Genomic DNA, 17,779 nt, shown 5'->3' on the forward strand with positions numbered 1-17,779 from the left:
TGAAGAAGGATCCCACCCAAAATGTCATCTGTCTATTTCCCTCCACAGATGCTACCTGACCTGATAAGTTCCTCCAGCATTTTGTGTTTTGCTAAAGATTAAACAGTCTGTTTCCCCAGAGTTTCCCACCAAAAAACTGTTTATTGATAGAACATAAACCAAAAGTGTAATGTTGAACTGGTGCAATACTTTAATTTGACAACATTTGAGATACTATATTCTGAAACTAGGATCCGATAAAAAGTGGAAAGAAAACCTTCAATTAAGTTATACCTGCAAAATTAAACTTTCACAGCATATCTATTAAATATCAACAATAATAAAGAGAGTAAGATCATTCACAAATTAAAATTTACCATTTATATTTTATTGGTGTAGTTCAAAGAATTTAACCCATGTCCATATTGTCCTCAAACACTTGTATCCACAGTCATAAACCTAGCTCATGGAATCTACATTAGCTCCTATTAAGAAATGAGTCCCTTTTATCAACTGAACAAGTTTTGGCAGTTCTCCATGGTAGTTGTATTAAACCTTAGGGAAGAAGCGAAAAGTTATTTATTTAGGTTTGCATGTGTTTGATATATTTATAACCAGTTTAAAACAAGATCATTACCAGAATAAAAGCAAACAGGCCTGCGGCCAGGTGAGATGTTTGGTACAACTGACACAGTCTAATAAATGTGACACTTTGAAACATCTTCCACGGCTTCCCAGGGTCTAATAGAGTAATCCATTGAACTTGTTGAGGTACTCAGACCAGAAAAAAATCATGTCTCCACAAAAGGCTGTAAATGATGAAAAAAAATCCAAATAAAGAATGTAAATGCATGAAGTACTTAGCAGAAATGTCAGAAAGCAACCAGCACCTTTTTGATGAACCTTCGTAATGGTCAGCTGAAGAGTTATCGACATAAAATATTGATTCTGCTTCTCTCTCAATTAATGTTGTCTGGGCTATGGTTTTGTGTGTCTGGGCTTTTTTTTTTTTTAAAGAGTTTATTAACGCCTTTAGATCTGCAATGGAAATTCAGCAACCATCATTGGTTTAATCAATGATGACATAGGTAGGAAAACGGACGAGGTCCTGTGGAGTAAATATAGGGAGTTAGGCAAAAGGTTAAAATGTAAGAGGTTGATAATTATTATCTAAATGGTGGCCGACTAGGAAAAGGGGAGATGCAGCGAGACCTGGGTGTCATGGTACACCAGTCATTGAAAGTGGGCATGCAGGTGCAGCAGGCAGTGAAGAAAGCGAATGGTATGTTAGCTTTCATAGCAAAAGGATTTGAGTATAGGAGCAGGGAGGTTCTACTGCAGTTGTACAGGGTCTTGGTGAGACCACACCTGGAGTATTGCGTACAGTTTTGGTCTCCAAATCTGAGGAAGGACATTATTGCCATAGAGGGAATGCAGAGAAGGTTCACCAGACTGATTCCTGGGATGTCAGGACTGTCTTATGAAGAAAGACTGGATAGACTTGGTCTATACTCTCTAGAATTTAGGAGATTGAGAGGGGATCTTATAGAAACTTACAAAATTCTTAAGGGGTTGGACAGGCTAGATGCAGGAAGATTGCTCCCGATGTTGGGGAAGTCCAGGACAAGGGGTCACAGCTTAAGGATAAGGGGGAAATCCTTTCAAACCGAGATGAGAAGAACTTTTTTCACACAGAGAGTGGTGAATCTCTGGAACTCCCTGCCACAGAGGGTAGTCGAGGCCAGTTCATTGGCTATATTTAAGAGGGAGTTAGATGTGGCCCTTGTGGGGGATCAGAGGGTATGGAGAGAAGGCAGGTACGGGATACTGAGTTGGATGATCAGCCATGATCATATTGAATGGCGGTGCAGGCTCGAAGGGCCGAATGGCCTACTCCTGCACCTAATTTCTATGTTTCTATGTTTCTATAATCTCAGAGGTGGTAATCTCTGAATGACTTTGCAAACTAATTTGCGAACTAAATCTATGAACTAATTTGATTGTGTCTTTTGTGGAGGTGACGAAGGAGATTGACAAAGGTATGGCGGTGGATACAAGAATTTTATTGATAAGGCCCCTCATTGTAGGTTGATCCAGAAGATTAGCATGTACAACATTCACAATGACTTGGTCATATGAGTTCAGAATAGGCCTGACTTTGGGGTGAACATGGGGTGGGGACTGGACATTGTGCCTTCCTCCACAGTGCTACCCACTGTGGGGGGATGATTTTTTTTGTCTAATTGTAGTCCTGTAGGTCTGTGTCCAAGATGGCTGCCGTGAAGAGAGAGTGGACGCTGGCGCGCTTTGGCTGCCGCTGCTCTCTCTTCACACTGTGTTTTTGATTTTCTGTTTTTGGATTGAATTCTGTTTTTAATTTGTGTGTCTGTGATGTCTTTTTTACCTGTTCTATTCCGATTATATGTTTTTATTCCGATTACTATGTAAGGTGTCTTTGAGATGTCTGAAAGGCGCCCATTAAATAAAATTTATTATTATTATTATTATTAGAACTGGCTTATTTATAGAAGACGAGAGCTTCTATTCTGATATTCTGGCTGGATGTCTGTGACTGGTGGAGCTCTGCAGGTATCTGTGCTGGGACCGCTATTTTTTTAGATATATATAAATGACCTAGACATAAATGTAGATGGGATGGCAAGTTGGCAAGACCCTTAACATCATTGATGTGTAGAGGGATCTTGGAGTCCAAGTTCATTGCTCACTGAAGGTGACAGCACAAGTAGAGAGGGTGGTAAAGAATACATATGGAATGCATTTTCTTCATTCCAAGGGGCATTGAATATAAGAGTCAGGAGGTCGTGATGCAGCTATATAGAACTTTGGTCAGGGCACATTTGGTGTATCGCATGCCTAATTGTAACCTTAACCCTAACCCCCCACACACACACACTCACTCACTCAGAGGAAAGATGTGAAGGCTTTGGAGTGGACAGACCTGGGTTGTTTTCTATGGAATGTCAGAGGTGGAGATGAGCCTTGATAGAAGTATATAAAATTATGAGAGACATAGATAAACAGTCAGAACCTTTTTCCCCCAGAGTGGAAATGTCTAACACTTGAGGGCATGGCTAACAGGTAAGAGGGGGGATGTTTTTTTTACACAAAGAGTAGTAGGGCCTGGTGGAGGCAGATAAGAGGCTTTTAAATAGCCACATGGAAGTGCAGGGAATAGAGGGGTATAGATCATGTACAGGTAGATAAGATCAGTTGAACCTGGCATAATGTTCGGCACAAATATTGTGGCCAAAGGGTCCATTCCAGTGCTGCACTATGTTCAATAGCTCATAAAGAAAGCAATCAGTGGAGAAGGCAATGGTAACAATGGGAAATTCGACACGGTCAAAAGTATTTGGTCAGGTTGGGTGAGTGGGCAGATGCAGATTCAGATGGCAGATGCAGACGCATGGCAGATGCAGATTAATGTGGATAAATGTGAGGCTATCCATTTTGGTAGCAATATCAGGAAGGAAGATTATTATCTAAATGGTGTCAAGTTGGGAAAAGGGGAAGTACAACGGGATATGGGGTCCATGTTCATCAGTCAATGAAAGTAAGCATGCAGGTACAGCAGGCAGTGAAGAAAGCGAATGGCGTGTTGGCCTTCATAACAAGAGAAGTTGAGTATAGGAGCAAAGAGGTCATTCTGCAGTTGTACAAGGCCCTAGTGAGACCACACCTGGAGCAGTGTGTGCAGTTTTGGTCCCCTAATTTGAGGAAGGACATTTTTGCTATTGAGGGAGTGCAGCGTAGGTTCACAAGGTTAATTCCCGGGATGGCAGGACTGTCATATGCTGTGAGAATGGAGCGGCTGGGTTTGTACACTCTGGAAGGTAGAAGGATAAGAGGGAATCTTATTGAAACATAAGATTATTAAGAGTTTGGACACACTAGAGGCAGGAAACATGTTCCCGATGTTGGGGGAGTCCAGAACCAGGGGCCACAGTTTTGTGTGGTGTTTTGTGTGGTTTTATGGTGGTTTCACCCTGCTTGAAATGGTATGAAATTGCACTTGAATTTGGTGGCCTTGCACCCTGCTTGAAATGAAATTTCAAGGAATAACCGTGATTCAACTGCCAGCCCACCAGCCATGAGTGAGCTGCCAGCACATCAGGCTAAAGTGACTGAGCTTCCACCCCAAGAATCCATTTGGCCCACAATGTCCATACTAGCCCTCTGGAAACCAGTCACTTCAGCTTACAACACCCATACTAGCGCTCCAGAACCCCCCCCCCCAACACTGCCGACCAATATTGGAATTGATGGAGAGGTGGGATATTGCATTGGGGGACCAGCCCTCCCGTGTGAACATGGGACCCAACGGGTCCCACTTAATCTAGTATTTACTAAAGATAGCTTTTCTGTCTCATGTCAGTCATGTCTTTTTTGAAATCGTCAATGAGATGACATCTGTGGCTTCAAGGGATGATAAATGTCACCACTTTCGGAAGCTTTACACAAACATAAAATATTAAAAAGGCATTCTTGCTTGAGTGCCCATATGGTGACATGACATCTATCACAGTCTCTGAAGAAAATCTGGTCAAAGTGAAACTGCTACTCAATCTTATGACACATCCTTTAGCAGTCTATGCCTAAGCAAGTCCCTTTGCAATACAACATTTACGTATATGCTAGAATGGAAGTAAGCATGTTCCACGAACAATAATTTGGGTATTACAAGTTGTTGTTCACAGATATATACTGTAAACAAAACACCAAAACTTTGTCTGAGACTTTTGCACAATCTACTGTGAGGAATCATTTTTTTAAATTAATATTTATAAATGATTTAAAGTAAATTAATTATAATGAAAATACTAAATGGAGTTAGAATGTAAAGGATAATAGTGGGAAGAAATAAGTTATTGACAAATATGTGTGCTATGTACAATAAACAATGAGACTAAGCTCATTCATTGCCGTGCCATCATAAAGTCATATCCCTGTACCAATGGCATTGAACCAGGCAGGACTTGTGAAGCCTCCCAGGAAGCCGCGAGCAGCAGAAGGCTCCCAGAGGCCACGGAGAAGGCAGTCGGCAGATCACCGCAACTGGAATTTGGGTCGGAGCCGTCCGGAGTTGGCGAGAGAGCGAGAGCGAGCGTGAGAGAGCAAGAGAGCGAGAGAGCAACCTCTTCCTATCTGTCCTTCCATTGAGGCTTCCTGATCCAAACCTCCACCTTCCCATCACACTTTCTGCCCAATCACTCTGGTTCCCACTCCCCTTCCTCTCTAGCTTAAACCCTCCCAAGTAGCTCCCAAACCCTCTCGATGGTCTACAAATCTGAATCCCTGCCCTCTGCTCGAACTCCTGAGCTACGCATTCATCAGTCCAATCTACTTATTCCCAGCCTCACTGGCATGTGGCACTGGAAGCAATTTGGAGATTACTACCCTCGGTGTCTTGCTTTTAAATCTTCTGCCCAACTCCCTATATTCGCCTCACATGACCTTATTTTTTGTCAAATACAAGTTATTTGATGTGCACAATGATGCCTGGCTGCTCACCCTCTCCCTTGCCAATGTCCTGCAACCACTTAGACACATCCTGGACCCTGGCACCAGGAAGGCAACACACTTTTCCGTAGTCCCACTTGCTGCGTCTGCCACAAAATCTTCCATCTGTCCCCCTATCACAATGGTTCTGTACCACTTTTCCCTTCACGCCAGCGGCTCGGAGCCAGGTCTGACACTGGTCAGACCTCTTCTTGTGCGCTGCTGCCCTCCCCTGGCCAGTCCTCCCCTACAACAGCATCCAAAGTAGTGTACCTGTTGCGGTGGGGAACATCCCCAGGGAATTCCTGCCCCCTCTGCCTACTCCCTTTCCCGTGGTCAGCCATCTACTTCCTGCCTGTAGCCTGGATGTGACCACCTCACTGTAACTCCTGTCTATGACACTCTCACACCCACAGATAATCCGGAGGCCATGCAGTTGCAGCTCCAGTCCCTGAATGCACTGACTGCAGGTGTGGCCCTTAGGGGGCACTGGAAATGCCCCTCACATGCAACACCCTGCAGGAGGAGCATTCCAACATCTCCATTTCTATATTCTTATAGAAAATCGGTAGGCTTGAATGAATAAAATCCTGTAAATCAATTAGCAGAATTGGTAGAGATGAAGGATAATTACGTGAGCAATTAAATCACGTTAATAGTAAGACAACTATAATGAGGAGAAAACAGAAGAGATAATGTGGAATTAAAACATTTGAACAGTATCAGTCTGTTAAATACGTTTCCAATCTTTTATTTCACTCAACATCTCATCTGTTCTGTTTATATTTGTCTCATTATGACTGTATAACAATCCAAATTCCTCGTTTGTTGCAAAACATCCGGCTAATAAAGTATGCTTATGATAATTACAAATGTGTGTAGGAGACATGCGTTAGCCTCCCTGGCAGAGGCTGAGCAATGGTAGAATCTATAAATGCAGATATTAGGGAAGCGTGTGGCAAAATATACATTTTTAAAGTGGATTTTAACATTTATCTCATAGTAAAATTATGAATAAAACACTAAGTACTGGAATAACTCAGTGGATCAGGCTGCATCTGTGGAGAATATTGACAAGCAACGTTTTGAGTCTGGTCCCTTCTTCAGACCATGTATAGTGGGAGGGGGGAGAAAGCTGGAACAGAGGAGGGGTGGGACATTGCCTGGCAAGTGATGATTCTCCGAACAATGTTCATGTTAGCCCCCTCTTACAAACAAGTCCTAAGAGCACCAAGGACATGTCACCTTAGATTTTATTCAGTAATGAGTAATGACACAGTCATGCTCACTTTCTCTCTTGTAGTTTATCTCAAATGGTCTATAACCACAGTTCCATTTTCTGTTCCTCCATCCATCATTTATCATGCCACGACACCATCAAGCACTTTCTCTTTCGGCAAAGTTTTCCTTTGATAATATTCAATGATTTTAACTTTGTCTGCCTACACAAGCATCACAAGTAATGTACTTTTTTGTATCCTGATGCTTTTATCTGAAGGTTTCCTCTCCACCCTTGTTGCTATGTGGATCAAAGGTACACCATTGGTTGTTGGCCCATGTTTCAAAGAGAGAGCTAGATTTTGCTCTTAGCGCTAATGGAATCAAGGAATATGGGGAAAAAGCAGGAACAGGGTACTGATTTTAGATGATCAGCCACGATTATATTGAATGGCGCTGCAAGCTCAATGGGCTGAATGGCCTACTCCTGCACCTATTTTTCTATGTTTCTATTTTTCTATGGTTCCAATCGGCCAAACTCATGGTTGTTTCCTGTTCTTTCTGAAGAAAAATGGATGGAATTACACCATTTATCCTTATTATCTGCAGTGAACCTCTGTATGGAACTGTCCCAATTGTCAAGGTTACCTGTGAAGTTTGAATTGCTGAATTCATTGGTTATCTGTGCTGCTTTCATTCACTCCATTATCATTGATAAAAAGATCAGATATATTTACTGCTAATCAATTAAGTCAGAGAATTTTTCCACAGAGGGCTATTAGCAGGATTATCACCAGCTTCTAGTTCTATATTTTTGCATGGTGTCTTTGGTTCATATTTTTCTTACTGATGTCACACTCTCTCAGCATCCATGTTTTCCTGCAAATTCCACAATGTGCAATTTCAAAATGGTTTTGTAATTTGTTTTGTGCAACTTCCCTAAATGTAGTTACTGCATTGTTGAGTATTACTGAATATACAATACAATACAATACGGTTTATTTGTCACATTGCACATAAGTGCAAATGAAATGAATATGTCAGCAGCGGTACAATGATAAAGAACACACACAAAAACACAATAAACATTTAACATAAACATCCACCACAGCATTCATCACTGTGGTGGAAGGCACACAATTTGGCCAGTCCTGCTCCATTTTCCCCCGTGGTCGGGACCTCAACCCTCCGCAGCCGTTGCTGCGGGCGTCCAGATGGTAAAAGGACAAGATACAAGTCCAGGTAAGTCCAGAGTCGGCTCTTCCCCACCGGAGACTGCGGCTTTAAGTTGGTGTAGGCCGCAGGCCGGCGGTCGAAGATTTAAAGTTTAAAGTCCCCGCCGCGCCGCAGCCAGAAGCACCGCAGACCGCAGGGCCGGCGGTCGAAGCTCCCCTCCAGGGGTGATGGTAAGTTCACGCCGGGCCCGCGGTAGAAGTTGGTCGCGGGCCGGCGGTGGAAGCATCTTCTTCCCCCGGGTCCCCCCCGAGGGATCCCGGGCTGTAGACGCCGCGCCAGCTGGAACTGTGCAGACTGCGGCTTCAGGCTGCCGGCTGCCCCGGGCCAGCGAAACGGAGCGCTCCCCTCCAGTGAGCCCCAGCGAGGGCTCACCCGCTCCACGAATATAGCTGCCCAAGTAGTTAAGTCTTAACTTTCTCATCTCTCAATCTCTTTCTTTATTTCAGTCATTTCCAGGACTACAATAGAAATATTTCCCAAGTGACCTTTCTACATGGATGGGTTTGAATAAAAAATGCAGCGGGCTCTTCAACCACAGGAAATGGCAATCAGATCATTTCTATTGCCATACACAACATTACCACTTACACTCACCAGCAGATTGCCGTTGGATAACTTCCAGGACCATGAAACTCCAGAGTAAATTTTCTCTCCCTAGTCCGAGAGCATTAGTGCCAACTGGACAATCCATCTGTTCCAGCTAAGGTTAATTAATGTCAACAGTGATGCAAGAAAGAGTGTATTTACTCACTCTGATATAGTTGAATTAATTTCATATTTCATTCCATGCACAACACAAATTTTCAAAACTTAAATCTTTTTTGCAAAATACAACCATTCTCAGTATGCTCAGCCTGGGTGAAAGAGCTAATAGTCAAATCTAAAGTGGAGTCATTCTTCTACAAAAGCATGATCTAGAAGAACAAAAGAATGGCTCGGTGCCAAGTCTGAATGACTTTGTAAATTATATGAAACACAATATGGAGGACAGGTTGTCTTTTCAATAAAGACATTAAGATGGCAGCCTGCAGTAATAACATGTGCTTCTTCAAGTCCATAAAGAAGCCAAGATTGAAAAAAATAGCTGACGCTCCTGAGATAAGTAATAACTTGTCATTGGATGAGCTCGATTTGGACCCAGCTTTCCTATATGGTGAAAGGCTACAGAATCTTTCAGTCATGCCATATTCAGACTTGGTAGGAGTGTTTTACTGATAAGAAAAATGTATAATTGTGCTAACTGTCCTTTGTTCTGTGAGTGGGAGCCCGAGAAGCACTGAGCAACGTTTGCACTCATTGTAGATTTTTGCCACTCCCGTCTGACGAATCAATTAAAGATTGCCATGGTCTACCTTCAACGTTTGTTGCTATCTGCTTCTTAAGAAACAAACTTTCACATGGGGATATTGCAGCCATGAATGACATGTTTTGTTTACCTGATTTATAAACACTTCGTAGACAGGACAATGAAGCAATTAATCTGGCACATTCCTCACTGTTTGTCCCATATTTCTTCACTGTTTCACACACGTCTTCATCAGTCATCTCCAAAAGTGCTTCTAGAGTCAGTTGATCAGGGGCAATGTCCTAAGAATTTCAACAAAAAGGTTAAATCAGAAAGTGCAACTTGATTAACAATGGCACAGCAAATTCAATATCAATTACAGCCTAACTAGTCCAAATTCATGTTAATCCACCACTTGAATAGTCATCCTAGTTGAATACTCACGTTATTACCCTTTCCCTCCTTCACCCATGTTCCAAAAGGTTAACCATTAGTTAACATCTGAAAGATAAGTATATAGAAAGACACAAAGTGCTAAAAGAACTCAGCGGATCAGGCAGCATCCCTGGAGTGTTAGGGAACACAGCTCTAACCAATTAAATTTTTGATTGTTAAATAATGGAATTATATGAAATTGAATACTATGTGATTGATGCATTTATATACACGTCAACCTTTGGTATGCAGTACCTACACCCATGGAGTGCAAAATGAGGTACTGGATCGACAGCTGGGGAAAGAGTGAACAGAGTTCAAGGGAAGGATTATTTGAATGGGTCTTGATGGAGAACCCAAGGGGTGAAGATAGGACAGGATGGAGATCCAGTGTGGATCGGTACCTTTCAATGTGTCAGGCAGATATCTCAGTAATCATTGGGCAAATGTGAATTCCACCAACTAATGCTGGACATAAACCTGGAATCCACACAGTAGTCACCACCACCACAACAGCAGCTTACTGTAAAACAAAAATCAAACTTGCCCAGGTACACTAAAGCTATCTATTTTCACATCGAACATCACATCTCTTCTGTCCTTTAATGCCTGCATTGGGCTAAAGCCCGTCCCACTTACGTGTCCTTGACACGCTAATTACGCGACCTCGTGGTCGCGTTGACGCACGGCGGTCCCGAGAAGGTCGCGCGCGTATTCATGCGCCCGCACAGTCGTCTGGAGCGCCTGACGTCATTTGAAGATGGACACAAAAGGAGTAACTCAGCAGGCCCGGCAGCATCTCTGGAGAGCAGGAATGGGTGACATTTCGTGTTGAGACTCTTCTTCAGTCTGAAAGAAGGGTCTTGACCCGAAACGTCATCCATTGCTTCTCTCCAGAGATGCTGCCGGTCCCGCTGAGTTACTCCAGCATTTTGTGTCTATCTTCAAATTTCTTGGCCCCGCTCTGGGAGTAGAAGTGGGGGCGGATCCGGACCGCAACGGGCGTGAGCCCCAGGCCGAGCTCGGCGATCGTTTGCCTGCTTCTGCTGCTGTTGGAGGTGAGACGATGCGCCGCGCCAGGGTCTTGGGCCTGTCCCACTTTGGCCGTCAGTTACGCGACAGGCCGGTGGCGCGCGAAGATTTAGATCGCTACAAAATTTCGTAGTGCCGCGCGATACCGCGCACAACTCCATACCCCTCCGCGCTTCTCAGTGGGACCGGTCCCGCGCGGCCACACAATGCCCGTGCGCCTCAACGAGACGACGAGGTCGCGTAATTTGCATGCCATGGACACGTAAGTGGGACAGGGCCTTCAGTTGACTAGGGGATGTTGATAATTCCCCTCTTTTTACATCAACACTAGTGACTCAACCCTCAACTGATTGTTTATGTCCAGCATTTGTTGGTGGAACTTACATTTGCTCAATGATTCACACTTTGAATTCCTCTCCTTAACCACATACTACACTCTTCTGTTAAGACCATATCGAAAGTCCACCACTGAGACCAATCTTTCTTCATCCTATCCATTATTGTCATCTGTAATTTAGCAGCTGTTTCTGTCTGTGCCATGCAGCACCTTGGAACATTTTTCCACATAACTTATTACTTTTATATCAACCTACCCGAAAATATCAAAGACATATGCTAACAAAATGCCATTATCATGTTTAAACTTTGGTATTGAAGGTTGAAGGGCCTGTCCCACTTAAGTGACTCGTTAGGCAACTGCCAGGGACTAGTTTTAATAGAATTCACCTACGACATCTGGCGACAACCTACGTCAACAAGAATTGTTGCCACTGTCGCCGCAGTCGCCTGTAGTCGCTCAAATAATCGCCTAAGTGGGACAGACCCATGAGGGAATATTTTGATTAATATTTAATGTGCTGTAAGGATTTGATAAAATGATCCAATTTTTTGAATGGACTCTTCAAGCTAGAAAGAATGCCGAACAGGTATACGAGGATGTTGTCAGAATTTGAGGCCCTGAGCTATACGGAGGGGTTGGGCAGGCTAAGCCTTTATTTCTTGGGAGCGAAGGAGGATGAGGGGTAATCTTACAGAGGTGTCTAAGATCACGAGGACAATAGATTGGATAAAAGACTCTGCGCATTCACCTAGAGTAGGAGAATCATGAACCAGAGAACACAGGTTCAAGGTGAGATGGAAAAGATTAACTAGGAGTCTGTGGGTGGTGTATATGCAGAATGAGCTGCCAGAGGAGGTAGTTGAAACAGATACTATAACAAAATTCAAAAAACATTTGGACAGGTACATGGATAGGAAAGGTTTAGAGGGATATGATCCATATGTGGGGAGGTGGGACTAGTGTAGATGGGCATATTGGGCATCTTGGGCAGCATACAACAAAAACTTTTCACTATACCTCAGTGCACAGGACAAAAAACTAAACTGATAACTGGATGGTTGGACAGAAGGGCCTGTTTCCATGCTGTATGACTCTAGGACCATTTGGAAGTCAAGAACATGGGAATATAATGCACAGGGTGGAACTGCAGATGCTTGTTTAACCCGAAGATAGACACAAAATGCTGGAGTAACTCAGCGGGACAGGCAGCGTCTCTGGAGAGAAGGAATAGGTGACGTTTCAGGTCGAGACCCTTCTTCAGACTAGAGTCAGAGGAAAGGGAAAAGAGAGGTATAGACAGTGATATAGAGAGATGTAGAACAAATGAATGAAAGAGAGTGTTAGATTTAGCTCTTAGGGCTGAAGGAATCAAGGGACATGGGGAAAAGCAGGAATGGGGAACCTATTTTAGAAGATCAGCCATGATCATATTCAATGGCGGTGATGGCTTGAAGGGCCGAATGACCTACTCCTGCACCTGTTTTTCTATGTCCGATGTTTCTAAGATATGCAAAAAAGTAACGATGATAAAGGAAACAGGCCATTGTTAGCTGCTTCCCAGGTGAGAACGAGAAGCTGGTGCAACGGGTGAGGGAGGGATGGAGAGAGAGGGAATGCAGGGGTTACTTGAAGTTAGAGAAATCAATGATTTTCCCACTGGGTTGCAAGCTGCCCAAGCGACACATGGGATGCAGTTCCTCCAATTTTGCGTTTAGCCTCACTCTGACAATGGAGGAGACGCAGGACAGAAAGGTCTGTGGGAATGGGAAGGGGAATTAAAGTGTTTAGCAACCGGGAGATCAGGTAGGTCCAGGCGGACTGAGGGAAGGTGTTCAGCGAAACGATCGCCCAGTCTACGTTTGTTCTGCAAAATGAAATCCCCAGCAACCTTCCCCGGCAACCACCGGCGATGCAACACCTGTCCCTATACCTCCTCCCTCGACTCTATCCAGGGACTCTGACAAGCCTTTCAGGTTAGGCCGAGGTTCACTTGCACTTCCTGCAACCTCATCTACTGTATCCGTTGTTCGAGATATGGGCACAATACATCAGTGAGACCAAACGTAGACTGGGCGATCGTTTTGCTGAACACCTTCGCTCAGTCTGCCTGGACCTACCTGATCTCCCGGTAGCCAAATACTTTAATTCCCCTACCCATTCCCACACTGATCTTTCTGTGCTCGGCCTCCTCCATTGTCAGAGTGAGGCTAATTGTAAATTGGTGGAACAGCATCTCTTATTTCGCTTGGGCAGCTTACAACCCAGTGGTATGAATATTGATTTCTCCAACTTCAAGTAACCCCTGCATTCCCACTCTCTCCACCCTCCCCCGCCCAAGTAGCCCCAGCTTCTCATTCTTAGCTAGCAAACAGCTGACAATGGTCTGTTTCATTTATCATCGTTACTTCTTTGCATAACTTTAATTCATTTGTTCTACATCTCTCTACATCACTGTCCATAGCTCACTTATCCCTTTTCCCCTGACTCTAGTCTGAAGAAGGGTCTCGGCCTAAAATGTCACCTATTCCTTCTCTCCAGAGGTGCTGCCTATCGCTGAGATACTACAGCATTTTGTGTCTGACATGGAAATATAATCTTGAAATAATACTAGGTAATTTGGTAAAGAAGTCAGGAAGCATTTTCCAACATTAGCAGTTGTAGAAATGTGCAAGATTCTCACCAAAAGGGTGTGCATACCTGGATTATCACAGTTTTCACAAATGAGTTGCCTGGACGTGCGCTAGTTATGTTATCAAGGGACATGCAGCTCAGGTAGGTAATGGAACCGAGGTTAAGGTTAGTGTTAACCAAGCTAAATGGCAGAATGTACTTGAGGAACTGATTGGTCTGTTTACCTATATTTGTTAATGTGAAAACAGAGCAGTTTCAGAGAAAGTCAGAAGAGCTAGAAACTGAGGACCACAAAACCAGCTTTGAGTTGTGTATTGTGCCAGTATTGTAGGAGAGGGTAGTGGTGGAAGGATATTAATTACCAGTGCTACTCCAAAGATATTGGTGCTGGGATCCTCTGCTCTTTGTGATATATATAAATGACTATGGGTTGGTGAATAAGTTTGCAGGCGACACCAATATTGATAGTGTTGCGGACAGTGAAGGCTTTCAAAGGATACAGCAAGATACTTAACAGTACTACTGTACAGAAAGTCCAAATCCATAGCTCCCTGAAAGTAGCATCACATTTAAACAGAACGGTAAAGGTGGTGTATGGAATGCTTGCCTTCATCAGTTGGGGCATTAAGTATAAGAGTCAGGAAGTCATGTTACAGCTTTACAAAACATTGATTAGGCTGTACTGCGACTATTGTATGCAGCCCCGGTTAAGTGCTCGCTTGAAGAGGGTGCAGAAGAGATTTACCAGGATATTGACTAGAGTAGACGATATTAGTTCTCAGGAGGTTGAACAAACGTGGACTGTTTTCTCTGAAGTTTTTTAGGCTGAAGAAAAACTTGCTAGAAGTTTATAAAATTATGTAAGGGTTTCTCCCACCAGTGGGCATAGCTTAAGGTGGGAGGGGTAAAATTTAAAGGAGAATTGTGGGGCAAGTTATTTAATGCACAGGGTAAAGGTGCCTGGCTCATGCTTCCATGGATGGTAAAGGACGCAGATTTGATTGTGGTGTTTCAGATAGGCATATGAATCTGCAGGGGATGGAAGGAAATGGATCATGTGCAAACAGAACCGATTTGGTCAATTTTGCATCATGTTTGACCTGTTCGTGTGCTGGCCTGTTCAACGTTCAACTTTCAGAACTAAATCAGGACTTCCTGGTCCAAATCTGATACATTGCAACTTTCAGTTTAATATCGCCCTCTGCTGGATAATGTAATATGTACACATTTTAGATTAGGAAAGTGTGTACTGGATTACATAAAATTAGAAAATAAACCAAACATAACTGTACTGATTTGTTAGTTATTAGGAATTAATTCATTTTAACTCCTGGCTTTGTGTGGGTGAGCAAAATATGAAGATAACATCACCAAAATGTGGGTTTAATAAGAGGTTCCACAAATTTCTAGGCCAGTACCTTAAGTAGTTAAGCACTGAATGGGAATGAAGTAGGGGAATAATAGAGGGAACAGTTTCCTGCAGCAGTACTAATGCACAATATGTGGCCTATAGTGGTTTTCACAAAGGCTTTTTTTTTTCTCAAGAGCTAGATTGCAGATAGAAACCAAGGTAGGGTCAAAGGCTGTGGTTTGTGGAAGATAGGACAGTAAAAACCTCAGAGCAATTTGTCAAAGAGGTATAGAGGTTTGCATCATGAAAACAGGCCCTGTGGACCAACCTGTCTATGCTGACCAATTTGCATGATCATGTTAGCTGGCCTGAGCCTGGCCCATATACCCCCAAACCTTTCCTATCCACATACCTTTCTAAACTTCTTTGTGAGATAGCTTCATTTGTGAGTGAAGGGAAAAGGCAAAACGAGAGATGACCTGGATCAGGTCATGGGATTGGAGGGGAGGGGGGACATTATAGAAGCATCAGAGAACATAGGTTTAAGGTAAGAGGGGAACGATTCAACAGGAACCCGAGGGGCAACATTTTCTACATAGAGAGTGGTGGATATATGGAACAAACTGCCGGAGGATATTTTGTGTCTCTTCCTGAATGGCTGATGCAATAACACAGATTCCACACCCGCATGGGTTTAGGAGAGGTAGCATGCAAAGACATGGTAACCATGATGAACAGTAAAGGAAAATAAAAATCACCATTCGCAATGCAATTTTCTTGTGAGTTTTCCAGACATTAGAGTAACAGTCAAACCAGGAGGATAGCCCATGACTGCCACCATGGTGAGAGAATAAGGTATTACAACAGCCAGGGAAAGAAAGGTATGGAGGATAAAACAGAATTGACGCCTCATTCTGGGGGGGGGGGGGGGGGGAAGAGAGGGAGTAGAGGTAGAGGAGAGTAGGGAGAGGGAGAGGGAGAGAGGAAGACGAGAGGGAGAGAATAGAGGACGAGGGAAAGAGAGAGGGGAGGAGAGGGAGGGAGGGAGCCTGAGACGGGACCAGCGAGAGGGAGAGGACGGAGAGAGAGGAGAGCGAGGGGAGAGAGAGAGAGGGACGGAGGAGAGAGGAAGTGAGAGGGAAGGAGAGAGGGACGCGGAGAAGGGAGAGAGGAAGAGAGAGGGAGAGAGAGGGAGAGAGGGAGGGAGAGAGGAAGGGAATGAGAGAGAGAGGGAGAGAGAGAGGTAGAGAGAGAGGGAGAGAGGGAGAGAGGGGTGAGGGAGAGAGGGAGAGAGGGAGAGAGGGAGAGGAAGGGGGAGAGAGGGGCAGAGAGTGAGAGAAAGAGGGAGAGAGGGAAGATGGAGGAGGAGGAGGAGGGAGAGAGAGAGAGAGAGAGAGAGAGAGAGATATATATATATATATATATATATATGATAGACGGTCACCACCTCCTAGGGTTTAATTTATCTTGCGCCCCCTAATCAAAGTTGGTTTGTTACACAATACCAAATCCAGAATACCCCTTCCCCTAGTAATCTTGACCACAAACTGAATTATTCCCATTAGAACAGGAGAGGGTACAAAGTGAGAAGTAGCTCTGGAGCAAGCAACCTTCATACTTTCTGTATTCATTTTTTAATTTGCTGCACATCATACATAATTTGCTATTTAATTCAACGGTGTTAAACAGACCCTCGCAAATAAAGTGATATAGAAAATATATACATTTGGTGAAATTACTCTAAATGATAAAACAAAATTAAGATGATTAAAGGGTCTGTCCCACTTTCACAACCTAAATCACGACCTCTGCCGAGTTTGCCTTTGACTCATACTCGCAGCATGGTCGTTACGAGGTTGTAGGTTGGTTGTGATGCTAGTCGTGGCATCAAGTAGGTCGGGGCGTTTTTCTAGCCTGATGAAAAATGTCCATGAGTAAAAAAGGTCGTGGAAGTGGGACAGGCCCTTAAAACCAATCAATCCTCAGCTATTTCAAACAACGCATCTTTCTAACAACATTATCAGTTATTCCGAAATAATGGTTTAAGAGCATTAATGCCAAAGTTACCTCTATCACTTCCTTGCGAATATTTACAATCCGAAACCAATGAACGAGGTGGGGAAATCCCTCTAACTCAGCACTCCGTTCTTGCAGAGAAACATTACGTTTACAGGAAAGCTGACGGCTGAAGTACTTCACAAGTTTACCCTAAAGAGAGAAGAAAAAGCTGTTAGAAAATAACAGTGAATTGATTTAAGAATACTTATTTTACAAAAATATTTAACAAACCAAAGACAATTAAATTGCAATTAAGACTTGTTTTTTATCAGTTAATAGTGATTGCAACAAATGCATTAGTTTGTCACAGCCTTGATTTCTTTTGGAGATTACTAGCAATCTCCAACAGCCCTCACAAGCCCACACCCAATCCCATCGGGAGTTGACAACATTGTATTTCAAAAACTAAAGGGCATGTGTGTGAGTTTGCTCAGTGACGGTTTGTTTTTGTTTTTCCCAGAAGGATTCCTTCCAGTGCACCTGAAAGATCCAGCTCGATGGATCACTCCAATTCGCCAGAGATTCAAAGATACTGCGCTAGTTGCATCTGCCTGCATTTGGCCATATACCACTAATCCATTTTATCCATATATCTGTCCAATTGCACGGCTCGAAATTAGCAGTTGCCCGGGTGCCATTGACCACTCAAAGCGCCGCCGGGCAACCTAAACACCGAGTCATTTTGCCCGGCTTG

The 17,779-nt window shown here is 43.6% G+C and overlaps 1 protein-coding gene across 1 annotated transcript in view; it reads right to left on the reverse strand.

Annotated features, from left to right (window-relative positions):
* Positions 1–17,779, reverse strand: part of ksr2 (kinase suppressor of ras 2) — a 393,381-nt gene that overhangs the window by 282,795 nt on the left and 92,807 nt on the right. The window contains exons 2-3 of the mRNA XM_033043111.1: positions 17,095–17,235; positions 9,390–9,540 (exon numbers count right to left, since the gene is read on the reverse strand). Of these exons, the coding sequence (XP_032899002.1) occupies positions 9,390–9,540; positions 17,095–17,235 (292 nt within the window). The remainder of the gene's footprint in view (positions 1–9,389; positions 9,541–17,094; positions 17,236–17,779) is intronic.

The sequence above is a fragment of the Amblyraja radiata genome, chromosome 25, assembly GCF_010909765.2.
Source record: "Amblyraja radiata isolate CabotCenter1 chromosome 25, sAmbRad1.1.pri, whole genome shotgun sequence".
NCBI lineage: Eukaryota > Metazoa > Chordata > Chondrichthyes > Rajiformes > Rajidae > Amblyraja > Amblyraja radiata.